The 27399-nt window shown below is 41.9% G+C and overlaps 1 protein-coding gene across 15 annotated transcripts in view; it reads left to right on the top strand.

Moving 5' to 3' along the window:
* Positions 1-27399, top strand: part of FAM13C (family with sequence similarity 13 member C) — a 149000-nt gene that overhangs the window by 61652 nt on the left and 59949 nt on the right. For all 15 annotated transcript variants that reach the window (XR_003429777.1, XR_003429776.1, XM_027091897.1 and 12 more), the window contains one exon: positions 14528-14646. Coding sequence is in view for 13 of the 15 variants with exons in the window: in XM_027091897.1 (XP_026947698.1) it covers positions 14528-14646 (119 nt within the window). In the remaining 2 variants the exon portion in view is untranslated. The remainder of the gene's footprint in view (positions 1-14527; positions 14647-27399) is intronic.

Raw genomic sequence — 27399 nt, 5'->3', positions numbered from 1 at the left:
TTACTAGTTTTAGTTCTGTGAAAAATGCCATTGAAATTTTGACAGGATTGCATTGAATTTGTAGATTGCTTCAGGTGATGTGGAAATTTTAACACTATTAATTCTTCCAGTCTATCAGCATTGAATATGTTTCCATTTATTTGTGTCTTTTTCAGTTTCTTTCATCAGTATCTTATTAAGGTCCAGGTCTTTCACTTGCTTGGTTAAATTTATTCCTAGGTATTTAATTCTTTTTGATGCAATTTTAATGGAATTGTTTTCTTTTTTTTTTTTTTTCTTTTGTGGTACACGGGCCTCTCACTGCTGTGGCCTCTCCCGTTATGGAGCACAGGCTCCGGACGCGCAGGCACAGCGGCCATGGCTCACAGGCCCAGCCACTCCGCAGCACGTGGGATCTCCCCAGACCGGGGCACGAACCCATGTCCCCTGCATCGGCAGGTGGACTCTCAACCACTTGCGCCACCAGGGAAGCCCGGGATTGTTTTCTTAATTTATCTAATAGTTTCTTACTAGTGTATAGAAACACAACAGTTTTTTTTTTTTTTTTTTTTTTTTTTGTGGTACGCGGGCCTCTCACTGTTGTGGCCTCTTCCGTTGCGGAGCACAGGCTCCAGACGCGCAGGCCCAGCGGCCATGGGACATGGGCCCAGCCACTCTGCAGCATGTGGGATCCTCCTGGGCTGGGGCACGAGCCCGCATCCCCTGCATCGGCAGGCGGACTCCCAACCACTGCGCCACCAGGGAAGCCCACACAACAGATTTTTGTGTATTGATTTTGCATCCTGCACCTTTACTGAATTTGTTTATTAGTTCTATTTCTTTGCAGAGTCTTTAAAAAAATTTTTTTAACATCTTTATTGGAGTATAATTGCTTTAAAATGGTGTGTTAGTTTCTGCTTTATAACAAAGTGAATCAGCTATACATATACATATATCCCCATATCCCCTTCCTCTTGCATCTCCCTCCCATCCTCCATATCCCACCCATCAAGGTGGTCACAAAGCACCGAGCTGATCTCCCTGTGCTGTGCAGCTGCTTCCCACTAGCTATCTGTTTTACATTTGGCAGTATATATAAGTCCATGCTACTCTCTCACTTTGTCCCAGCTTGCCCTTCCCCCTCCCCGTGTCCTCAAGTCCATTCTCTACGACTGTCTTTATTCCTGTCCTGGCCCTGGGTTCTTCAGAACCATTTTTTTTTTTTTTTTTTAGATTCCATATCTATGTGTTAGCATACGGTATTTGTTTTTCTCTTTCTGACTTACTTCACTCTGTATGAAAGACTCTAGATCCATCAACCTCACTACAAAAAACTCAATTTAGTTTCTTTTTATAGCTGAGTAATATTCCATTGTATATATGTGCCACATCTTCTTTATCCATTCATCTGTTGATGGACACTTAGGTTGCTTCCATGTCCTGGCTATTGTAAATAGAGCTGCAATGAACATTGTGGTATATTACTCTTTTTGAATTATGGTTCTTCAGAGAATATGCCCAGTAGTGGGAGTGCTGAGTTATATGATAGTTCTATTTTTAGTTTTTTAATGAGCCTCCATACTGTTCTCCATAGTGCCTGTATCAATTTACATTCCCATCAACAGTGCAGGAGGGTTCCCTTTTCTCCACACCCTCTCCAGCATTTATTGTTTGTAGATTTTTTTTTCTTTTTTCTTCTTGCGTTACGCGGGCCTCTCACTGTTGTGGCCTCTCCCGTTCTGGAGCACAGGCTCCGGACGCGCGGCCTCAGCAGCCATGGCTCACAGCCCAGCTGCACCACGGCATGTGAGATCTTCCTGGACTGGGACACGAACCCATGTCCCCTGCATTGGCAGGCAGACTCTCAACCACTGCACCACCAGGGAAGCACCCTTCATTGTACATTTGATTTGCATTTCTCTAATGATTAATAATTTGAGCATCCTTTCATGTGTTTGTTGGCAATCTGTATATCTTCTTTGGAGAAATGTCTGTTTAGGTCTTCTGCCCAGTTTTGGATTGGGTTGTTTGTTTTTTTGATATTGAGCTGCATGAGCTGCTTGTAAATTTTGGAGATTAATCCTTTGTCAGTTGCTTCATTTGCAAGTATTTTCTCCCATTCTGAGGGTTGTCTTTTGGTCTTGTTTATTGTTTCCTTTGCTGTGCAAAAGCTTTTAAGTTTCATTAGGTCCCATTTGTTTATTTTTGTTTTTATTTCCACTTCTCTAGAATGTAGGTCAAAAAGGATCTTGCTGTGATTTATGTCTTAGAGTGTTCTGCCTATATTTTCCTCTGAGAGTTTTGTAGTGCCTGGCCTTACATTAAGGTCTTTAATCCATTTTGAGTTTATTTTTGTGTATGGTGTTAGGGAGTGTTCTAATTTCATTCTTTCCCATGTAGCTGTCCAGTTTTCCCAGTACCACTTATTGAAGAGGCTGTCTTTTCTCCATTGTATATTCTCACCACCTTTATCAAAAATAAAGTGACCATATGTGTGTGGGTTTATCTCTGGGCTTTTTATCCTGTCCCATTGATCTATATTTCTGTTTTTGTGCCAGTACCATACTGTCTTCATTACTGTAGCTTTGTAGTATAGTCCGAAGTCTGGGAGCCTGATTCCTCCAGATCCGTTTTTCTTTCTCAAGATGGCTTTGGCCATTCGGGGTCTTTTGTGTTTCCATACAAATTGTGAAATTTTTTGTTCTAGTTCTGTGAAAAATGCCTTTGGTAGTTTGATAGGGATTGCATTGAATCTGTAGATTGCTTTGGGTAGTATAGTCATTTTCACAATGTTGATTCTTCCAATCCAAGAACATGGTATCTCTCTTCATCTGTTTGTATCATCTTTAATTTCTTTCGTCAGTGTCTTATAGTTTTCTGCATTCAGGTCTTTTGTCTCCTTAGGTAGGTTTATTCCTAAGTATTTTATTCTTTTTGTTGCAGTGGTAAATGGGAGTGTTTTCTTAATTTCACTTTCAGGTTTTTCATCGTTAGTGTATAGGAAGGCAAGAGATTTCTGTGCATTATATTTTGTATCCTGCTACTTTACCAAATTCATTGATTAGCTCTAGTAGTTTTCTGGTAGCGTCCTTAGGACTCTCTACGTATAGTATCATGTCATCTGCAAACAGGGACACCTTTACTTCTTCTTTTCTGATTTGAATTCCCTTTATTTCTTTTTCTTCTCTGATTGCTGTGGCTAAAACTTCCATAACTATGTTGAATAATAGTGGTGAGAGTGGACAACCTTGTCTGGCTTCTGATCTTAGGGGAAACTGTTTCAGTTTTTCACCGTTGAGAACGGTGTTGGGTGTGGGTTTGTCATATATGGCCTTTATGATGTTGAGGTAGGTTCCCTCTATGCCGACTTTCTGGAGGGTTTTTATCATAAATGGGTGTTGAATTTTGTCAAAAGCTTTTTCTGCATTTATTGAGATGATCATATGGTTTTTATCCTTCAAGTTGTTAATATGGTGTATCACATTGATTAATTTGTATATATTGAAGAATCCTTGCATTCCTGGGATAAACCCCACTTTATCTTGTTGTATGATCCTTTTACTGTGCTGTTGGATTCTGTTTGCTAGTATTTTGTTGAGGATTTTTACATCTATGTTCATCAGTGATATTGGCCTGCAGTTTTCTTTCTTTGTGACATCTTTGTCTGGTTTTGGTATCGGGGTGATGGTGGCCTCGTAGAATGAGTTTGGGAGTGTTCCTCCCTCTCATATATTTTGGAAGAGGTTGAGAAGGATAGGTGTTAGCTCTTCTCTAACTGTTTGATAGAATTCGCCTGTGAAGCCGTCTAGTCCTGGGCTTTTGTTTGTTGAAAGATTTTTAATCACAGTTTCAATTTCAGTGCTTGTGATTGGTTTGTTTATATTTTCTGTTTCTTCCTGGTTCAGTCTCAGAAGGTTGTGCTTTTCTAAGAATGTGTCCATTTCTTCCAGGTTGTCCATTTTATTGGCATATAGATGCTTGTAGTAATCTCTCATGATCCTTTGTATTTCTACAGTGTCAGTTGTTACTTCTCCTTTTTCATTTCTAATTCTATTCATTTGCGTCTTCTCCCTTTTTTTATTGATGAGTCTGGCTAATGGTTATCAATTTTGTTTATCTTCTCAAAGAGCCAGCTTTTAGTTTTATTGATCTTTGCTATCGTTTCCTTCATTTCTTTTTCATTTATTTCTGATCTGATCTTTATGATTTCTTTCCTTCTGCTAAATTTTGGGTTTTTTTAATTCTTCTTTCTCTAATTGCTTTAGGTGTAAGGTTAGGTTGTTTATTTGAGATGTTTCTTGTTTCTTGAGTTAGGATTGTATTGCAATAAACTTTCCCCTTAGAACTGCTTTTGCTGCATCCCATAGGTTTTGGGCCATCATGTTTTCATTGTCATTTGTTTGTAGGTATTTTTTGATTTCCTCTTTGATTTCTTCAGTGATCACTTGGTTATTAAATAGTGTATTTTTAGCCTCCATGTGCTTGTATTCTTTACAGCTTTTTTCCTGTAATTGATATCTAGTCTCATAGCATTGTGGTCGGAAAAGATCCTTGATAGGATATCAATTTTCTTAAATTTACCAAGGCTTGATTTGTGACCCAAGATATGATCTATCCTGGCGAATGTTCCATGAGCACTTGAGAAGAAAGTGTATTGTGTTGTTTTGGGATGGAATGTCCTATAAATATCAATTAAGTCCATCTTGTTTAATGTATCATTTAAACTTTGTGTTTCCTTATTTATTTTTATTTTGGATGATCTATCCATTGGTGAAAGTGGGGTGTTAAAGTCCCCTACTATGATTGTGTTATTGTCGATTTCCCCTTTTATGGCTGTTAGTATTTGCCTCGTGTACTGATGTGCTCCTATGTTGGATGCATAAATATTTACAATTGTTATATCTTCTTCTTGGATTGATCCCTTGATCATTATGTAGTGTCCTTCCTTGTCTGTTGTTAACATTCTTCATTTTAAAGTCTATTTTATCTGATATGAGTATTGCTACTCCAGCTTTCTTTTGATTTCCATTTGCATGGAATATCTTTTTCCATCCCCTCACTTTCAGTCTGTATGTGTCTCTAGGTCTGAAATGGGTCTCTTGTAGACAGCATATATATGGGTCTTGTTTTTGTATCCATTCAGCCAGTCTATGTCTTTTGGTTGGAGCATTTAATCCATTCACATTCAAGGTAATTATCGATATGTATGTTCCTATGACCATTTTCAAAATTGTTTTGGGTTTGTTATTGTAGGTCTTTTCCTTCTCTTGTGTTTCCTGCCTGGAGAAGTTCCTTTAGCATTTATTGTAAAGCTGGTTTGGTGGTGCTGAATTCTCTTAGCTTTTCCTTGTCTGTAAAGGTTTTAATTTCTCCATCGAATCTGAATGAGATCCTTGCTGGGCAGAGTAATCTTGGTTGTAGGGTTTTTCCTTTTCATCACTTTAAATATGTCCTGCCATTCCCTTCTGGCTAGCAGTTTCTGCTGAAAGATCAGCTGTTAACCTTTTGGGGATTCCCTTGTATGTTATTTGTTGTTTTTCCCTTGCTGCTTTTAATATTTTTCTTTGTATTGAATTTTTGATAGTTTGATTAATATGTGCCTTGGCATGTTTCTCCTTGGATTTATCCTGTATGGGTTGCTCTGTGTTTCCTGGACTTGATTGACTATTTCCTTTCCCATATTAGGGAAGCTTTCAACTATAATCTCTTCAAATATTTTTTCAGTTCCTTTCTTTTTCTCTTCTTTTTCTGGGACCCCTATAATTCTAATGTTGGTGCATTTAATGTTTTCCCAGAGGTCTCTAAGACTGTCCTCAATTCTTTTCATTCTTTTTTCTTTATTCTACTCTGTGGTAGTTTTTTCCACTCTTTTATCTTCCAGGTCACTTATCTGTTTTTCTGCCTCAGTTATTCTGCTGTTGATTTCTAGAGAATTTTTAATTTCATTTATTGTGGTGTTCATCATTGTTTGCTCTTTAGTTCTTCTAGGTCTGTCTTAAACATTTCTTGTATTTTCTACATTCTTTTCCAAGATTTTGGATCATCTTTACTATCATTACTCTGAATTCTTTTTCAGGCAGACTGCCTACTTCCTCTTCATTTGTTTGGTCTAGTGGGTATTTACCTTGCCCCTTTATCTGCTGTCTTCTCATTTTGCTTAACTCACTGTGTTTGGGGTCTCCTTTCTCAGGCTGCAGGTTCGTAGTTCCTGTTGTTTTTGGTGTCTGCCCCCAGTGGCTAGGGTTGGTTCAGTAGGTTGCATAGGATTCCTGGTGGAGGGGACTGGTGCCTGTGTTCTGGTGGTTGAGGCTGGATCTTGTCTTTCTGGTGGGCAGGACCGCATCCTGTGGTGTGTTGTGGGGTGTCTGTGAGCTTATGATTTTAGGCAGCCTCTCTGCTAATGGGTGGGGTTGTGTTCTTGTCTTGCTAGTTGTTGGTCATAGGGTGACAAGCACTGTGGCTTGCTGGTCGTTGAGTGGAGCTGGGTCTTAACATTGAGATGAGCTTTTGCTGTTTGATATTATGTGGAGCTGGGAGGTCTTTGGTGGACTAATGTCCTGAACTTGGCTCTCCCACCTCAGAGGCACAGGCCTGATACCCGGCCAGAGCACCAAGACCCTGTCAGCCACACGGCTCAGAAGAAAAGGGAGAAAAAAAGAATGAAATAAAATAAAATAAAGTTATTAAAATAAAAAATTTTTTAAATTGTTAAAAATAAAAAAATTTTAAAGTAAGAAACAAAAGAACAAAAGAAGATAGTAACCAAACCAAAAATCACATCTACCAATGATAACAAGTGCTGACAACCAAGCTAAAAAAAATAAATGAGAAAAAAATGGACGGACAGAATCCTAGGACAAATGGTAAAAGCAAAGCTATACAGACAGAATCACACAAAGAAGCATACATATACACACTCAGAGAGAAAAAGGAAAAAAAGGAAAAAATATATATAAAAAGAAAGGAACAGAGCAACCATATCAATAAACAAATCTATCAATGATAATAAATTGTAAATACTAAACTAAGATAAACATAAAACCAGAAAAAAATTAGATGCTGAAAGCAAACCCCAAGTCTACAGTTGCTCCCAAAGTCCACCGCCTGAATTCTGGGATGATTCATTGTCTATTCAGGTATTCCCCAGATGAAGGGTACATCAAATTGATTGTGGAGATTTCATCTGCTGCTCCTGAGGCTGCTGGGAGAGATTTCCCTTTCTCTTCTTTGTTCACACAGCTCCTGGGGTTCAGCTTTGGATATGGCCCCTCCTCTGCGTGTAGGCCACCTGAGCGTGTCTGTTCTTCGCTCAGACAGGACGGGGTTAAAGGAGCCACTGATTAGAGGGCTCTGCCTCACTCAGGCCACGGGGACTGGGGGTGGGGTATGGAATGCGGGGCGAGCCTGAGGCGGCAGAGGCCGGCGTGACGTTGCACCAGCCTGAGGTGTGCCGTGCGTTCTCCCGGGGAAGTTGCCCCTGGATCCCGGGACCCTGGCAGTGGCGGGCTGCACAGGTTCCCCGGAAGGGGGGTGTGGATAGTGACCTGTGCTCGCACACAGGCTTCTTGGTGGCGGCGGCAGCGGCCTTAGCCTCCCATGCCCGTCTCTGGGGTCCGCGCTGTTAGCTGTGGCTCGCACCCGTCTCTGAGGCTCGTTTAGGCGGTGCCCTGCCTTCTGTGGGCAGACAGGGAAGGAATCCCCTCTCCTCATGAACCCCAAAACAATGGTCTCTTGCCTCTTCGGCAGCTTCAGACGTTTTCCCGGACTCCCTCCCGGCTAGCCGTGGCGCACTAGCCCCCTGCAGGCTGTGTTCACGCCGCCAACCCCAGTCCTCTCCCGGCGCTCTGACCAAAGCCTGAGCCTCAGCTCCCAGCCCTGCCCGCCCCAGCGGGTGAGCAGACAAGCCCCTCGGGCTGGTGAGTGCCGGTCGGCACCGCTCCTCTGTGCGGGAATCTCTCCGCTTTGCCCTCCGCACCCCTGTTCCTGGGCTCTCCTCCGTGGCTCTGAAGCTTGCCCCCGCCTCCCACCCCTCCACCCCTGTCTCTGCCTGCGAAGGGGTTTCTAGTGTGTGGAAACCTTTCCTCCTTCACAGCTCCCTCCCACTGGTGCAGGTCCCATCCCTATTCATTTGTCTCTGTTTTTTCTTTTTCCTTTTGCCCTACCCAGGTACGTGGGGAGTTTCTTGCCTTTTGGGAGGTCTGAGGTCTTCTGCCAGCGTTCAGTAGGTGTTCTGTAGGGGCTGTTCCCCATGTAGATGTATTTCTGATGTATTTGTGGGGAGGAAGGTGATCTCCACGTCTTACTCCTCCGCCATCTTGAAGGTCTCCCCTTTTTGTAGAGTCCTTAGTGTTTTCTCTGTATCATGTCATCTGCAAATAGTGACAGTTTTACTTCTTCCTTCCGAATTTAGATGACTTTCATTTCTTTTTTTTGCCTAATGGCTCTGGCCAGGACTTCCAATGCCTAAGTCAGCCTGCAGTTACCGGAAGCACCTGTCCAGGAAACCTAACACACATCAATTACAACCCTCCAACTCATCTTTAGTTCTTTCCCTTACACAAGAAGGTAGGCCCTGCTAGCCTTATAAGGAAATCCCCATCCTGTTAGCCAATCATGCCCTGCTTCTGTGTTGCCTCTTCTAATGCTCTATAATACTCACTCTTGCCTAAATTCCCTCAGGAACAGTGTTCTGTTGCTTAATAGGTACTGTATTCCCCAAGCCATGGTTTGTTTCCTGTTGAGTAAAGGACATCAAGCTAGTTACAAATTGTTTTAGTTTTGTCATTTGACCATAGTAAATTTGGGATGTTGGAACATAGTGGACAGAACTCCCAATTCGGATTTAGGAGGTTGGGATTAGAATCTGGGTTCTCTAGCTCAACTGGAGCAGTGTGGTCCTATTTCATGCAGTTTTGAATTAAATACTGAATATAAAGTATTAAGTCTCTCAATGCAAACAATTTGAAATAGTGTAATTCTCCCCCCAGATTTATCAAGACTTGCATAATTTCAAAGCTGTTTGGGTCTATTGAATTATAAGCTGTGTTTATTTTATTGAAATGTTTCCACTTTAGCTAGTGAACAGAAATACCCAATATCTTCTGTTATGGGAATGGTCTTAAAATATATAAATCTCAGTTAGATTTTGCAGGGTCTTCAGGAAGGCATCTCTTGTGTAAAAGACAATCTTTCTGTCCTAGGTAAGTCATCTATCTTGTCTTCTCTTTTTTTTTTTACATCTTTATTAGAGTATAATTGCTTTACAGTGGTGTGTTAGTTTCTGCTGTATAACAAAGTGAATCAGTTATACATATACATATATCCCCATATCTCTTCCCTCTTGCGTCTCCCTCCCTCCCACCCTCCCTATCCCACCCCTCTAGGTGGTCACAAAGCACCGAGCTGATCTCCCTGTGCTATGCGGCTGCTTCCCACTAGCTATCTACCTTACGTTTGGCAGTGTATATATGTCCATGCCTCTCTCTCGCTTCGTCACAGCTTACCCTTCCCCCTCCCCATGTCCTCAAGTCCATTCTCTAGTAGGTCTGTGTCTTTATTCCTGTCTTACCCCTAGGTTCTTCTCTTGATTATTCTTATTCTCACTGTAGAAAATGGGGAGAGTAAAATCCACCTCCTAGTTTTAAATGAGGAAATATAGGTTAAACGTGCCTAGTTTAGTGTTGGTACAGATCAGGCACTCAGTGAATATTATTTGGAAAGTGGACAAGATAGACAATATAATTTGAATGTCTGTTTTCTACTAGAAATTCTTACAACTCTTAAGCAGTAAACTAGGTGATATCTCTGTATTACAGGTAAGGAAATAGGATCAGGGGAGATTCTACTTTGGGGATATGTGTGGACTTTGAACCGACGCCTGCCTTCCTACATGACTTACTTTATTCTGTGTTGAAATAGTGACTAAGGTAGGCAGAAATTATTTTAAAAATGGGACTGATAGGTCTGAAGGAATAGTGATCTACGTTCCCTGTTTCTTAAGGTGTCAGAACATTAATAATCAGATGCACATTTTTTAAATGCAATTTAAATAATCTCTTCCAGGGCTTCCTTTCCCCCAATTATGAAATGAATGTGATAATAACAAGTAGTTCTTTGAATCAGGGGTGAAAGTCTTTAAAACTCCCAATTATTCAGAAGGACTTTAAGTCACTTTCACAGACATGTGCAGGTTTAAGATAATAGGAACTTTAGGGTGATAGGATAGGGTGTATTTATAACACTTCCTGTTTGCTCTGAGAGCTGAAAATGTGCTCTTCTGAAGTATGGAGATATCAGATGCATTAATCATGTAGTAATTAGAGCTCTTGGGAAGAACACGCTCTGATAAATGCAAGATATTTTTATTAACAATGGAGTGATTAGTTATAAAGCCATTTAATTTAAAACTTAAGCCAGCAATTGGAGGAAATAACATTTTAAATCAATTTCAGAATAGAATGGTCATAGATAAACCTCAAGTGTGAGAAGATTGAAAAAAGTGACTGTTTTGACTTGCCACATCTTGGAAGGAAGATTTAGAGGATGCATATGTCTTTGAGGCCCAAGGGTAATACTCTGGACATACTAGAGCAGAGGGGCAAAAACTGGAATGAGGATGGAAAATTCGTTCTTCTGGGTCATGGATTTGTACAAATTGGAAAACTTGGAAGGGCCTGAAGCAGTGGACATGCCATTGGATTGAAACTAGATTCTCTCAAGTTCTTTATGAGCCAGCTGAACTCACTAAAATCCCAACAAGGACAAAATACCATATTTCACCATTTCTACTTAGGGACACCTGTTTTTTTCCTTAACTCAGCTGGGGTTTTGACCCTCTGAGCCTGATTCGTAGACAGCTTTGCTCTTGTCGTTATGTATACTATCCTAGCCTCTGCTCATGGATCAGAATATAACCAAAGTAACATTTGTTTTAGTATGAAATATCTTTCTTCTGAGAAATATCTTTCTTATGAAATATCTCAGATCTTAATCAGTTTGTTTGTTCCTGCATATAAGCAGAAAACCCACAAATCACTTTACTGAGGTTGGGCTTGGGACATGCAGGAGGTAAGGTTGAAGGGTAGAAGAGTATGGTTGGGAGCAGGAAAAGATGTAGGATGACTCCTCTTACAGGTGCCCCATCCAGACTATGCCTGACCAGGTGGCAGGAGGACAGACCTGGAGGAGAAGTTCTTGGCTTCTACTTCCCTTGTTCCGTTGGTCAGTTTGGACCTGCCCATTTGACAAGCACATTAACACAGAAGTAGGCAAGTTAGTGTCTGCCCTCTCACACTTCAGTTTTTGTTAGAAACAGATTTTAAAGTTCTTTGGGGCAGGGATGTCTTGTTTACTTTTATATAACCCTCTTAACTATCAACATCCTTGGTATGTAGTAAGTGATTGCTTTTTTTATTGAAGTATAGTTGACATTTTATGTTGTATTAGTTTCAGGTGTACAACATAGTGGTTCAACATTTGTATGTATAACACATTGATCACCATGATATGTCTACTAACCATCTGTCACCGTACAGAGTTGCCACAATATTGTTGAATATATTCCCTATGTTGTACATAACTTACCTGTGACTTATAACTGGAAGTTTATACCTCTTGAATCCCCTTCACCGATATTGCACGATCTCCCACCCACCTGTCTTCTGGCGATCGTCAGTGCTTTTCTCTGTATCCATGTGTCTGTTTCTGTTTTGTTTTGCTTGTTCATTTGTTTTGTTGTTTAGATTCCGTATGTAAGTGAAATCATACAGTATTTGTCCTTCTCTGTCTGACTTATTTCACTTAGTGTAATGCCCTCTAGGTCCATCCATGTTGCTGCAAATGACAAGATTTCATTCTTTTCTTACGACTGGGTAATATTCAGTGTGTTTGTGTGTGTGTGTTTATACCATCCTTTTTATCCCTTCTTCTATCGATGGACACTTAGATTGCTTTCATATCTTGGCTATTGTAAATAATGCTGCAGTGAACATAGGGGTGCATGTATCTTTTGAAATTACTATTTTCATTTTCTCTGGATAAATAATACCCAGAGGTGGAATCACTGGGTCGTAAGGTAGTTTTAATCTTTTGAGAAAACTCCATACTGTTTTCCATAGTGGCTGAACCAATTACATTCCCACCAACAGTGCCTGAGGGTCCTCTTTTCTCTGCATCCTCACCAACATTTATTTGTTGGCTATTATCAAAAAGACATTCTGGCAGGTGTGAGATGATACGTCACTGTGGTTTTGATTTGCGTTTCCCTGATGATTAGTGATGTTGAGCATCTTTTCCTGTGTCTGTTGGCCATCTGTATGTCTTCCTTGGAAAAATGTCTATTCAGGTCCTCTGCCCATTTCTTAATCAGATTTCTTTTTGTTATTGAGTTGTGTGAGTTCTTTGTATATTTTGGATATTAGCCCCTAGTTGGCTACATGATTTGCAAATATCTTTTCCCATTCAGTAGGCTGCCTTTTCATTTTGTTGTTCATTTTCTTTACTGTACAAAAGCTTTTTAGTTTGACGTATTGCCATTTATTTATTTTTGCTTTTGTTTATAAAATCCATGGGAATCCAGCAGTGTGTGGCCTGTAACCCTTCTCAACCTCCGTGGGTTCAAAGGATTAGATAAAACACTGTCTTTGGGGGAAAAAAAGTACTCTTTCTTAAAAGGGTTAGGTTTTAAAGGAATGGAAATTTCTGGTTTAAATTGTTTAGAAATGAGAAGGGCCGTTTCTTTAGGTCTACAAGTAGGGTGGCTTCTGAATACGATGTTTAAAATAATATTATTAGTATAGAAACCTGAAACAAGCATCCCACCACAAAAACAAGTTTGATTTTGCTGAACTCACTTGGGTTAAGTCTCCAAGGATTTCCTTAACACCGGTTTCAGAATACTGAGCTTTGAGGGAATTTTTGTAGAAGGACTATTATCATCATCAGTAGCTCCCATCCACTGTGTGCCTCCAGTTGGTAAGTAGTAAAAGAGCATCTTGTTCAGCAACCTTGTGAACTTGGAGTATTATCTCCATTTTACAGACAAGGAAACTGAGGTCCAGATAATGGATGTGATTTGCCTAAGGTCACATACCTAGTATACTTGCAAGCAGTGCTGTCTCACTTGAAAACCATTGTTTGGGGAAACTTGGCCAGTATTTGAATAGCTGTAGAATTTTTCACAAGCAACTACTATGTCTAGGGAAGTATTGGATACTAATGGAACCCTTTCACGTGGTGTGTCTTCTTGCCTGAAGCTGGAGGCTTAGAAAAATTAAAGAAAGGATCTTGGTAGTTCTAATTCATTCCTTTTCCTCAGCTCTGCTCCCACTTTCCATTTTACCCTCTAATAGGAAGGCGTTCCTGTGATTTTGCTCTAGAATCTTGTGATGGCTACTTGGCAGATAGCCCCACCAAATTATTCTAGTACAATATTTTAGAAAAATGATTTCTGACATGTTGAGACACCTGACATACTGGCACTTGTACTGACTTCCACCCATACCCCTAAGAGAGGACCTTGGTCTGTATTGTCACCACAGTGTACTGCACCGTCAGACCCAAGTTCACTGTATCCCATGAATATTTTGACTGCCTGACAGTAGCCATCTGGATTTTCTGAGTTTCTCACTGAATTTGGTTTTAGTATTTCATTTATCAGGTAAAGAGGGGCTGTTTTATCCTACGGAAAATTTGTCAGAGCTTTGGCATTGTTCAAATACTGTAGTGGTTCAACTGCTGAACATATAAAAATCTTTCATTTTGGGTTTGTGTGTCCTTGTATTGAATACAGATTCATTTTAGCTTTGGTGTGTTTATGATACGCTCTAGAATTAGCTTCTGGAGTTTTTGTAAATTAATGAGTGGAATTTATCATGGGATAATGGGACCAACATAGTGATTTCTTTGGATTCAGTGTAGCCAATGACAGGTGTAGGAGAGTGTGTGTGCGTGTGTTTGGGGGGGGGAGGGGAGGGGAGGAGAGAGTACCAAGCATACTTGGGATTTGGATTTTATAAAAATGACTTGTTCCTTGGTTTTCAGATTAACTTAAAGTTCTTTCGTAGTATAGGAATAATGTATGATTGATTATTGTATAAAAAAATATAGATGAGTACTCAAAAGAAAAAAAAATAACATCTTAAGTGTTAGTCAGTGTTAAGATTTTGGTTTACTTGATGCCAATTTGTGTGTGTGTGTGTTTGTGTGCATTCATACATGTTTGTGCAAAAATAAGCTTATGCTGTAAATATTCTAGAAATTGTATTTGCACATCTATTCATTAAATATCCTTCTCTCATATTTTTAATATAAAAATAAATTGTAAATTTTAGGTTATTATTTTTTCTTTATTCTGAAATCTTGCAGCAACTGACTGTTAGAAAGAGGCTTTTTAAGTTTCGGATCACTCACGGGCCCCCTTTCCCCACAACCCTTGGTAGCGTGTGTGTTGCATGGCTGCTGCCCTGCCCTGTGATCCACACCCCGCCGGAGGACACTGTGGAACTGATGGCTGCTGACAGTTCATCTACTTTTCCTATTTTTCTTGCAGGAGACAGAGCATGTGGTACCCAGCCAGTCAGAGTGTCGGGGGAGAACAGGAACGCCAGCTCAGGAGAGTCCACAAAACCACACCTTCAGGTGCCAAGAAACCGTGCGAGCTCAACGAAGGTGGGCCCTTTGTTGTCAGAAGTTGCACTGGGCCTTGGGTTCCTTTCCCAGAAACGCTAACACCTGTGCTTGCTACCCCTGCACAAGAGGCAAGGCTTTCTGACTTTCGCTGGCATCCCTTGAAGTCAGAGAAGCTCCTTAAAGGGGGAGAATCATTGAGTCTAAGAGAAATGTACATAACCTACTTTCTCTGCCTGCAGTTTGAAGATTATCGGCCTTAAGGCTCAGAGAGGAGCGGAGACTCTCCTGCCCTGAGAGAAAGAAACCCTGATTTCATTTTGTCCTCTTTCATTCCACGCTAGAGAGGACTGGGTTTTCTTCTGTGATAATGGTAATTGCTGATGACAGTGTAGAAGTCAGGCCAATTGCTTTTCACATATTCTGTCATTTCGCCCTCACCCCTTCCCCGAAGCGGGTACTCCTGGCCCCATTTTATGGAGAAGGAGCCTGAGGCTGAGTCGTCAAGGCACTTGACTGATATTCTACAAGTAAAAAAGGCTAAGCCAGAATTTTTTTTTTTTTGCGGTACGTGGGCCTCTCACTGCTGTGGCCTCTCCCGTTGTGGAGCACAGGCTCCGGATGCACAGGCTCAGCGGCCATGGCTCACGGGCGCAGCCGCTCCGCGGCATGTGGGATCTTCCCGGACCGGGGCACGAACCCGCGTCCCCTGCATCGGCAGGCAGACTCTCAACCCCTGCGCCACCAGGGAAGCCCCCTGAGCCAGAATTTGAACCTACAAATGTCTGATTACAGCATAGCAGCCGTGGCTCCTGTGCTGATCAAGGTGGTGTCTCTAAGCCTTGAAGTGGCCCTGGGGCTGACCCCTCTGGTCTCCCGAACCTGCTAGAGATGGCCCTGGGCCAGGGCAAGAATGTGGGTGGGAGGCTGTCCGAAGCAAGGTTGGCATGGCATTCGGATGGGAGCCTGGCCTTGCAGCTGTCTATGGAAAGTCTCTTCTGGAAATAAACAGAAGAAAGAATTCAACTGCTAGTTGTGTCAGCTGTCTTTGTAGGATCTTGTGTACAGTGTAATCATAGCTCTCACTCAGTGGCAAGGGAGGGCTATGCTTCTGGGCATGACTTTTCAAAATTTTTTCTAAGGCAGCAGAGTCTAAATGAATCAACGACGACAGACAAGATTGGCTGTGCTATGAAATTGTGCTTTTAAAAAAAATTTTATCAGAGTATAGTTGAGTTACAATGTTGTGTTAGTTTCTGCTGTACAGCAAAGTGAACCAGTTATACATATACATATATCCACTCCTTTTTAGCTTCTTTTCCCATATACATTACAGAGTATTGAGAAGATTCCCTGTGCTCTACAGTAGGTTCTAATTAGTTATCTATTTTATATATAGTGAAATTGTGCTTTAAAATATTCAACGTACTAAATTCAGAATCAGAGCCCCAAAGGGTTGATGGAGACCCCAAAAGTAAGGTGATCCATTATCCAGTTGGATTCTTCAAAACCTTTTCTCACCTCCTCGCTGGTTGCCATCTCTTGTCTGTTTATTCTTACTTGACCTCAGAGCGGGTAAGACTCAGCCCTGTCATTTCTCTGCCAATCGGGACACTCACCTTCCTATTGGAGGCCTTACTATAGCAAAGCTGTTTTAGGTTGATTAGAATCAATTTAGGCAGTGACCCTGTCTCCCCCACCAGACTGGTGACTGCATCTCTCAGCAAGAAAAAGGCCAACTATATTCCCATGCATATTTCAAAATCATAAAAAAGACAGAAAAAACACACACACAAGAAACAAGACGAAATCCTTCATGCTTGCATATGAAATGTATGGTGCCCTTTGGGCTGGATACTCCACAGAGGCTGATAGGGGAAAATGACATTAGCAATCTGCCTTCTCAAAGATGCTCGATGTTTGGTAAACTTAAAACCACTCTATTTCCCATCTGCAGTGGAGAAGGTAAGTGGTAATATTACTGTTATCAGAGGGCAAGTCAGAAATTTAACAGGATTCTGCTCTGGGGATCATTCACATATGACTAGGGAGAGCTAAGTGTATCGAATTAGAAAAGTCCTCATGAGGAAACATACAGAGCAGCAGCTCCTACACTTGGGGGTGGGGAGTTATAGTTCATTCAGATTCTCAGATTTACGGCACTTTTCCTCAGAAAAAAAGAGATACACATACACACAAAAGTTTGTGTAACATTTTAGGCTGTTCCTAGACCTCTTCTGCATGTCAGGAGAAGGAACCAAATACATGGTCACTGGGCAGCCTTCCTCATTGAGTCAGGCTTGTCTTCTCCAAAACAGATCTGGCCTGTCTTCCTCTGTACTTTAGCAGACCTCCATAGGACCCCAAATACCTTGTTGTTCTCTTCTTCTTTTTCCTTTCTAGCCTCCATGTTCTACTTTGACAGGATCTAGCTTTCTGAGCCAGCAGCATTCCAGAATTGCCTGTGCACCAGAGTTGACAGTCACAGCGTGTGGTGTTAAGTTGCAGATCAGGAGTTGTGAGGCCGTTACGTCTGGTATATTAGGTTGAGTATTTAGATCAGGATGGTAACCTTTAAACTACAGTGTTTTTTTTTTGTCACAGCCATGGTGGCGTCACCTAGGATCACTCTAATGCAACTTAAAAAGAAAACTCTAAATATTACAGGGATTGTGAAATTTGATGAACTGGTGAAATGAGAGCTGAGGCTAAAAACAACTTTGAGTCAGGTAGCTCACATTCCTGATAACATTGCTCTTCCATTTTAAAGCCAGCAAACGGCCAGGTGCAGGCATATTGTGTCCAATAAGATCTCGATAGAGACATGAGGACTGTAATAGAACACTCCAGACCTAAGTCTGGCTCAAAGTGAGGGAAGAAGCCAGGCTAAATCTTAGCAGGTGTAAAATGCCACCTTCTTGGGGAAGAGGGCTGGGGAGGAGCATGTTCTTATCATAATGAGCACTTTGAGAAAGGAAGGAAAGATCTTTCTACAGCAAGGAGCTGTCAAGGGGTCACATGTGGTTCGGGTGGGACTCAAAAGGGTAGTTCAGAGAATGAATCCATCCTTGTAGAAGTGAGGTTTTGGAGCTGCTTGTGTCGTGGGGTGGTATTGATCTTCTCACGTGTGCCAAAGAGAAATAGTTTCATAGCTTCAGCTCAGAGAGCATGTTGTTGAGCTCTTCCTAGGGCACGGGACGTTTATCTGTGTGTCTAAATGCGCTTTAGGGAGGTCTATGAATGGTTTTTCCAAAGTTTGAGTGTCTGTATACTATATTGGTTTTCCGTTGCTACTGTAACAAATGACCACAAACCTGTGACTTAAAACAACACAAATTTATAATCTTATACTTCTGTAGGATAGATGACCAACATGGGTCTCTCTGGGGTAAAATAAAGGTGTCAGCAGGCCTACGTTCCTTTCTGGAGGTTCGAGGGGAGAATGGATATATTTCCTTGTCTTTTCCAGTTTCCCGGTGCTGCGTACATTGCTTCCTTATGGTCTTTTCCTCCATTTTCAAAGCTAGCAATGTTGTATCTCTCTTAGCATTCTTCCATATGTGTCTTTCTGACCATTACCGAGTCCAGGCTCCTACTGCTTGTCTCATGAGAGGCCGGTAAATCGAGAATGAGGTTTTGGGGCAAGGAAGAGTGACTTTATTCGGAAAGCCAGCAGACTGAGGGAACCATCTTCGTTGAGTTAGAATTCAGGCTTCTTTTGTACTAAAAGGGGAGAAGATGTGGCTGGTTGCTGTACACTTCTTGGTGCCGGAATCCTTTGCTCTTGCAGCTGTCCACATAGGTCTGATCACAGTGTTCCCATGAACCTCCAACAAGACAAAGGTTATTCTCTGTTCTGCAACTTTTAATCTCTGTATGAATGGAAAAGTGTTAAACCTTTAAAGGTCAGAGCCTTGAGAATGAGCTACCATGAATATTTCAGGCTATGGGCAACATTTTTTTATTTTTACAAAAGTGCAGAGCCAACATGACTAAGCACAGGCAGCAGAGCACAGGGTTAGAGCTAAAGGAACAGATTCAATATGGGGTCAGGTTTGTCCTTTTCTTACAACCAAGGGCAGGAAAATTGTTCTGATTTTAAGGATTCAACTGATTAGATTGGGTCCACTCAGATAGCCTACTATAATCTCTCCATCTCAAGGTCCTTAGCTTCATCACATCAGCAGAATCCCTTTTGTCATGTAAGGTAACAAGGGGAGGGGGACAAGGAATGAGCACATAGACATCTTCGTGGACCACATTATTCTGCCTACTACATATGTTTATTTTTCCAGGTAAACGTCTCTAAAGCATTTATCAGAATTTCCTATGCTACCCATGATCCCCCAGAAGGTTTAGACTCACTGTCTTAATCTCTTCCTACCTCCAAGTTTGCTTGCTCTTCTGAATTCCCTCAACAGAGCCAACCTCAGATACTGATGTAGCCCACTCTGCTCTGTTTCTTTGCACCCTTCCTTCTATTTACCAGCTCCCCTCATGTTTCTATTATATTCCTTGGCAGTATAGTGCCCCACATCAGAGATCTCAAACTCAGTGTCCTGCACGTGTATCTAGTGTGGAGGTATATTTGACTGGTAGACTGTTGTAAAAATATTTTGATTCAGTGTTTAAATATTAGGGTCTTTATGGCTTTTTTACATTGTTTTGAAAAATCTGAAAATGGGATAACCCAGGACGTACATTCCTACAAGGCAGCAGATAGCTGGAGTTGAGAAGCAGCTCTCCATTTTTTCACAGCTCCTACCCAGATCTCTTTATTAATTTATGCTTTTGCCTGGCTCCTGTAGGCATTTGATTTAAAATGCCTGCTTCCATCCTTTTCTTCCCAGCAACTGCTCATCCTTAGGACTCTAGCTGCCTGGAGCTAAGCCCTAATAAGGTGATGGCTGATAATACCTTAATGCCTCTTTCTCCAAGATGATGTGTTTACATTTTTTTTAACAGATTTATTGGAGTATAATTGCTTTACAATGGTGTGTTAGTTTCTGCTTTATACCAAAGTGAATCAGCTATACATATACATATACATATACATATATCCGGATGTGTTTACATTTTAATTTGGATTCTCAGTGCATCTGAGTGGTGAGGCTGCATATTACCCTTCTCTGGCATGCTGCCGCGTACCTGGAGCTTTTCAAAACACGGAAAAGTATAGAACTGCATTTAGTTAGAGCCAGAATGAAGCCTTAGTAATCATTAAATACAACCCTCTCATTTTCTAGTTTGACCCCCAGTGAGGCTGTGATTTGGTTAAGCCCTCAGTTCCCTTGTAATAGAACCAAGATAAGCACCATCCGTCTGTTTAGAGCAGTCAGTTCAGTTTGATTGATTTTTATGGCTAACGCCAGTGCCAATTCTGTAAACGGCTCAGATATGACAAAGGGGAATTTATGAATGTAAGAGAATACAATGGAGTTGGGGATTTCTTACCCAGCTAAGTAAATTTACTTTTGAGAGTGATTAACTCCCTTGTGTTTAAAATACTGTATTAAGATTTATGACAGCATTAAGCCTTTGAGTGTCGTTAAAGACCTCGCCTGTATAAACAGGAGCTATCCTGTAGCAATGTGTTGCTACTAATTAAGTTGGTGGTTACATTTGTGAATTAGAGTTCATTAGCCTCTTCATCCGGAAGTCCCCAGTTAGAGGGGGTTGAAGATTGGGGTATTAGCAAGGATAATGGCCTTTGATGGCTTTGACTATTTTTGTAACATTCCAGATAAAAGAAAAAGCTTTGTTGCTTTATGGAAAGAGGAAGTTTTTGTTGCCAGCAGCTTTTCCATGGGGGATAAATCCTTTCATCTTTTGTTTTTGAGATAGACAACTTGTGTGTGTTTTAATAGCTGCTTGTTTCTTGTTCAAATGTTTTTTGAGAAGTAGGCAGAGTCTAAATGGGCTCTGCTAAAAAGAGAAAGAATGAGTAAGGGAATGAGCAGCCAGAGAGTTTTAATAATAAAGAGCTTAAGATCTGCCTTCTTGGACTGTACCAGAGCAGGAGCTCCGCGTGCTGTCAGCGTGTTCTTCTTGTTAGTGTGCTTTTAGGATTTGTTAAATGGGGGGTAGGGGTATAGTAGAGATAAAAACATGAGTTTGTCTTGACAATATTTTGAGAGTCCCTGGTATGCAGTTGGGCAATGAGTGGGTTCTAAAAATAGCTTTCTTTGCTTATACTGCATAGGAAGACAGCCGTACAGTGAGGGCTCTTCTCGTCCCCCCATCCTGCCTTCACCCCCATGGGTGCAGAAGCAAGCTGGTGGAATGGAAAACACATTCAATTTAAGAAATGCAGGGTCTTAAATACCATATGATACCACGTATATGTGGAATCTAAAATATGACACAAATGAACCTATCTACGAAACAGAAACAGACGCACAGACATAGAGAACAGACTTGTGGTTGCCAAAGGGGAGGTTGGTGGGGGGGAGGAACGGATTGGGAGTTTGGGATTAGCAGATGCAAACAATTACATATAGGATGGCTAAACGACAAGGTCCTACTGTATAGCACAGGGAACTATATTCAATATCCTGTGATAAACCATAATGGAAAAGAATATGAAAAAGGATGCATATATATAACTGAATCACTTTGCTGTAGAGGAGAAATTAACACAACATTGTAAATCAACTGTACTTCAATAAAATGAATTACAAACAAAAAAAAAAGAAATGCAGGGTCTTACCTCATGTCTATCAGGTGACCTTGGTCACGTCACTGAAATCCCTAAGTCCCCTCCCCAAACACAAGTTTGGGTCAGATGATTTCTAAAGCCCCCTCTGGCTCTAACACTGAAAACGCTCCACACTCTGGATGTTTAAAGGATTAGACACAGGAAGACTTTAGCTTAATAATACAAGCTCTTGCAGTCACAGATAAAAATAATTCATCCTCCCTGCTGTAGAGCACAAAAAAAGTCCCACACCAAATCCTTAAACTGTTGATTGAAAAAGAGCCCACCCTTGATTATTCTGGGAACGAAGCCCTGTTCTCCTTCTTCTTTTCTTTTTTTCTGAAGGAGTCTGCCCTTGATCACTTGATAAAATGTTAGCTCGTTCGCTGGACAATGTTTAGCATAAAGATAAAAGGGAAACTCATTCTTTCATTAAAAAAAATAATAAAATAAGTGAAACATGGTTTTATTGGAAAATACAGTAAATTCCAAGCAAATAAAAATTTCTTGTAATTGTACCACTCATATATAACCTCTGTTACCACTGCAGTATATGTTTTTATGTCGTTGCTATTGTTTTAATGTGGGCATAAAAAAGAATGGTGTGTGAAAGGGACTTCCTGATTCATTAGGGTTTGAATCTGTTAGAAGTACTGTCTATTTAAAGCAGGCCCAGAGTATAAAGCTACACTAGAATGCATTCTGACGATACAGTCTTTATACAGAAGCTAATAGAGTAATGGTTTAATTATCACAAGGCTGCTGAGTTCATTTATAACTAAGGTGAACAAATTTGATTTTCTATAACAAATACTTTAACATACAATTTTCTATAAGAGACTTGTTTTACAAACTTCGGTGTCATTATAGCCCTGTGTTAGAAATGATATTTCTAGGAGATGGAACGAAAAACTTCGTCCTTAACATCTCAATATCTTGGAAAGCTTCTTGGCCTAATTTGGAATAGATTTAAGAGAGAAATTTCAATAATGATTATAGGAGACAGTGTGTGTTTAAACTTAAATCTAATTTAGAACTTTGACTATAGCTGTTTACGTGTGCCGTGTTCCTGAGGCCATAGGCTGTTTTTCAGGTTACTCTTCATCTTCCCAATGAGGCAGTGGTTCTGTAATGTATTATCACACACACACACACACACACACACACACCCTATATAATGACACACACAGCTCCCACCACCCCCCTCTATTTTTTCCTTTATCAATGCTAGATAAAACATTTTTGATGTAATTTATACATATGTATATATATGAAATATATATATCAGTTTGCTTCATATATGTGAAATCTTAGAGACATATTTCTGTGTAACTTTTTTGTCCCACTTAATACTGTATTTTTCAACGTCATAAAATTTTCTAAAATATTCATGGCTGGAAATATTCTATTCTATGGATATACCATCATTGATTTAACTAATTCCAAATTATTTGATATTTTGGTTAGTTCAACGATTTATATCTGTAGATATTTCTGTAGTAACAATTGTTGAAAAATATTTTTAAGTACATCCATTGTAGTTTCCTTGGTTTGTACTTAAGGGTAATAGCTGTCTAGGTGTAGGATTTGAAGTGGGTAACCCAGCTGAGATTTAGAATGTAAATTTTTCAATTATCTGATCATGGAAGGAGATAGGAATATAATGGATAATTGACACCTCTGAGAGAACTAGATAGAAAGTCACGTGGCTGGATTCCTATATATGGTGGAATCATAGGATAGTGGCTCTGGGTGAAACACTTGAGACAGTCCAGTCCAATCCCCTTCTCCATACTTGAGTACTCTAGATACTTCTATTTCATCCACTAGCCGTCCTCGTTTTCTAGTTCAGATTGTGCTGAGAGCAAGTGCCTGTGACTCTCACATTCCCAGAGGACATTTGGAAGTTCTGCAGGGGTGGAACAATTCTTTGTTGTGTGGGGCTTCCCCATGCATGTCAGGGGCAACCCAACGTCTGTGCCCATCACAAATAACCCTCAATTGCCTAAATGCTCCCTAGCGGGCATACCACCACCCACTTAAGAAATGCCAATCTGCGTGATAGATATTTAAAACCACATTTTGTGGGAGTCTTTACTTACATGGGCGCATGTTCATGATGTAGTGGGGAAAAAAGTAATTACATAACAGTATTACATTGTGATTCTCAGAAAGTCCTCAGACGTATCCCTCTGAAAGTTGGGGGTCACAGTGTTTATCCACACGCTCTCCTCCGTGTTCCGCTGGCTAAGGATTGCCCCCAGCAGAGGTTAACTCTCCCACCCTTTCAGGCTAAGGGATTGAGCTCTGCCTTGAAAAAACCTTGAGGCAGAAAAATGAAGAGACTCGGCAGGTGCTTGAGGCGGATAATGCGAGTGCGCAGAGCTCTCTGTGGAACGGAAGCGTCTGCTGAGATCACTCTGCCCCCTGGGCTGAGCATTGCTTGCCCCAGGAGCAGGTGTCTGATCATTCTGTACTAAGTGAGTGGAAGAGTGCGATGATGGAAGCAGAGAGCTTTGTGTCCTGCTCAGCAAACCAGGTGGTGCTATCATCATTATTAATGAAAATGCATTATTGGGACGTCTGCTCCTGCTGGGTCTCCTGTCCTAAATATCCTGTCCCAACTCTACCTTCTTACCTCTCCCAGTCCCGATATTGTGGGCCTGACTCACTGCTCAGTTATTCTCCAGGCATTAGTGTGGTTCTGGCTGTTTCTGGGCTCTGTTCCAGCCCACCAAGGAGGGTTGCCTATTCCAGGGTGGCTGGGCTGCCTTGTGTTTCAGGTTGCTCAGAGCGTCTCCAGGGACTTAGCCTTTCCCTCTTCTGGAATGTGTCCCCTGGGAGGCCAGGCCGGAAACACCCAGGTCACTGCCGTACTCCCAGGAGTCCCTCACCTGCGCCCTTCAGCCGTTGGTCTTCTCCCATGTGGTTGCACCTGGGCCTTGAGGATGATGTTTTCCGGTTGGGGATGCCCTGGAGTACTTGTTAATTTCACATTACCAGTCCTGACCTAGTGAGTGTGGGCCCAGGAATCTTTGTTTGTTTTTTTAAATTAATTTTTATTGGAGTATAGTTGCTTTACAATGTGTTAGTTTCTGCTGTACAGCAAAGTGAATCAGCTATCCGTATACACATACCCCCTCTTCTTTGGAGTTCCTTCCCATTTAGGTCACCACAGAGCACTGAGTAGAGTTCCCTGTGCTATACAGTAGGTTCTCATTAGTTATCTATTTCATACATAGTATCAATAGTGTATATATGTCACTCCCAGTCTCCCAGTTCATCCCACACACACCCCTTTACCCCTTGGTGTCCCTATGTTTGTTCTCTACGTCTGTGTCTCTATTTCCGCTTTGCAAATAAGATCATCTGTACCATTTTTCTAGATTCCACATATATGGGTTAATATACAATATTTAGCATTCTCTTTCTTTTTTAAAAATTAATTAATTAATTTATGGCTGCGTTGGGTCTTCGTCGCTGTGCGCGGGCTTTCTCTAGTTGCAGCGAGCAGGGGCTACTCTTCATTGCGGTGCGCGGGCTTCTCATTGCAGTGGCTTCTCTTGTCACGGAGCACGGGCTCTATGCGCCGGTGCTTCAGTAGTTGTAGTGCACGGGCTTAGTTGCTCCGCGGCATGTGGGATCTTCCTGGACCAGGGCTTGAACCCGTGTCCCCTGCATTGGCAGGCGGATTCTTAACCACTGCGCCACCAGGGAAGCCCCTGTTTCTCTCTTTCTGACTTCCTTCGCTCTGTATGACAGTCTCTAGGTCCACCCACGTCTCTACAGATGACCCAGTTTCGTTCCTTTTTATGGCTGAATAATAAGGAATCTGTTGTTAATAACACTGGTTGATTCTAGCCTTCAGAGAAGTGCAGTGGGAGGTGGGAGCCAAGCTTGGGTCCCTACTGGGGGGCCTATTCCTGGGGGTCAGCATTCCACCTCCAGCCCCAACACCCTTGTCCGCCTCTGAGAGTTCACTGGTCTGGACAAGGAGCTACGTGGATGGAAAAGTCAGCTCTCGGCGTCTGGTTTTGTTTTCTGTCAGCCGTCTCTTTGAAAGCCATTTTGAACTCTGGGCCTCGGTTTCTTTCTCTTTGGAGTTGGCTGCCCAATACTTGATCTCAGTCGTTTAGCGTAGAAATTTGGTAAAAAGCAGTAAGAGAATGTCTTTAATAGAGTCTACGCTCTGCAGGGAACGGGGCTTTGTATTTGCCGGTATCGAGGGCTGTTACTATTTGTGATAATATTACTGGAATTCCTTGGCATCTTGCCTGTGTCTGCATATAGAGCAATTGTTTGTATATAATGAATATTGTGCTCAGAGGGTTGTCCTCTTGGGATATACCTTTTGTTTTCAGAAGAGTTTCAGGAAGCAACAGTCGTCCAGCCAGCAGGCGGTCATCCGGGTATACATTAGTGTATCCTGTGTTGTTTTCTAATACAGAGGCTCATCCGAGGTGGTGGAATAGCTTGAACTCTTAGGCTGTGAACCATGGTAGACACGGTTTAGCTTTCAGGCTCTGGTTCTTTATGAAGGACTCTGAAGAGTGTGTTGGATGCTCTGCTTTTACTTGCTGCCCAGATTTTCTAAACGTGGGTTGGAAAGCCACTTGCTCAACTTCAGCAGGTCTCCTCAGGCAAGAAACGCATCTGCTTGTGGGAGTGAGAGTCATGCCATCCTGCCAGCGCTGCTACATGCTACGGGCGGAGGAGGGAGTATGAGTCTTATCCTAATCATTAAACACATTCAGGAATATACCGACAGCAGCCCGTGACCCTGGGACTAATCCTTTCTTAGCAAACATGTGAGTGCCTACTATGTGCCAACTGCCAGGCTTAGCTCTAGAGAGAAAACGTTGCACAAGACTCATGTGATCCCTGCCCCATAGAGCTTTTGCCATCATGAGAGACAATCAGATAATTAGACAGATACACAATTAGGGACTGACACGTGCTACACGGCAGATGTGAAAGATCAGAATACAGCAAGTCCTATGAAAGGGAGGCCTGATTGGTCTGGTACCTGGTGTCTAGAGGATGCGTGAGTTAATTAGGAGAGAAAGTGGAGAGGGAAGAGTTGTTATGGGCGCAGGGACAGCACGTAGAAGGCCTGAGGCGGAAGGGAGCGTGGAGGAGGAGAATGACGTGAGTTGAGGTTGAAGAAGTGGACAGATGTAACTCCTTCAGGATGTCACAGGATGCTGGAAGAATTCCGATCTGTATTTTAAGTGTGCAGAAGGGTAGCGACAAGGTTGCTGTGTGGGCAGTGGTTTGGAGAAGGTAGAGGAGAAGTAGAGAGACCAGGAAGGTAGCCCAGAAGACAGATGATGGCGACTGGGCCTAAGGTGTGGCGGTGGGAGGAGAGAGGACAGATCTAAACGTGATTTGGGATAAGAAATTGGACTTGGTAATGGCTTGGCTGTTGGACTTGAGAGAGAGGAGAGTGTCAGATAACTCTCTATCTTCCATGAGCAATTGGAGAGGTGGGGAAGCCTTTTACTGAGACAGGGAACATTTTAAGCTGCTAAATTAATTACAGTAAGTTGATATAAATCAAATATCCTATGCTAAAATACTGCTTCTTCACAGATGATCACATCTGGGGTTTGACATTATCTGTAGGCCAAGAAAAGTATCTTAATGCTTTGTTCACTTTGCTGTTTTAAATTCCAGTCCACCTCCCAAGGAAAGGTCACTGCAGGCTGAGCCTACAGGCTGGCTCAGCACAGGCTTTGGGGTTCCAGCAACGTGGGAACACCAACAAGTTTCAGAAAAGTTGCACTTCCATGGGCTAGCCACAGTTTCGCAGCCACAGAGTCCAGGAAAAAGCTCGTTTAGTATCAGCACACAATTATGTTTTATGTTCCTCTGTTAAGAAGTGTTTTGTTCTGAATTATGTCATGGTGGGTGGCCGTCATGGTGGCATTGGTGGTGTTGCTGGTGGTGATGGTCATGGTGATGGTGGTGACAGTGATGGCGTGGTGGTGATGGGGGTGTTGGGGGTGGTGGTGATGGGAGGCATCAGTGCTGAGAGCTCTGAGTCCAGGCTGCAATTTCCTGCTTCCTGGGCATGGGCTAGAGAGCAGGGTCGTATT

The sequence above is a fragment of the Aethalodelphis obliquidens genome, unplaced genomic scaffold (genome assembly GCF_003676395.1).
Source record: "Aethalodelphis obliquidens isolate GAN/ISIS:26980383/991018 unplaced genomic scaffold, ASM367639v1 scaffold73, whole genome shotgun sequence".
NCBI lineage: Eukaryota > Metazoa > Chordata > Mammalia > Artiodactyla > Delphinidae > Aethalodelphis > Aethalodelphis obliquidens.
Note: the sequence above shows the minus strand (reverse complement) of the source record. Positions and strands in the feature narration are given on the sequence as shown.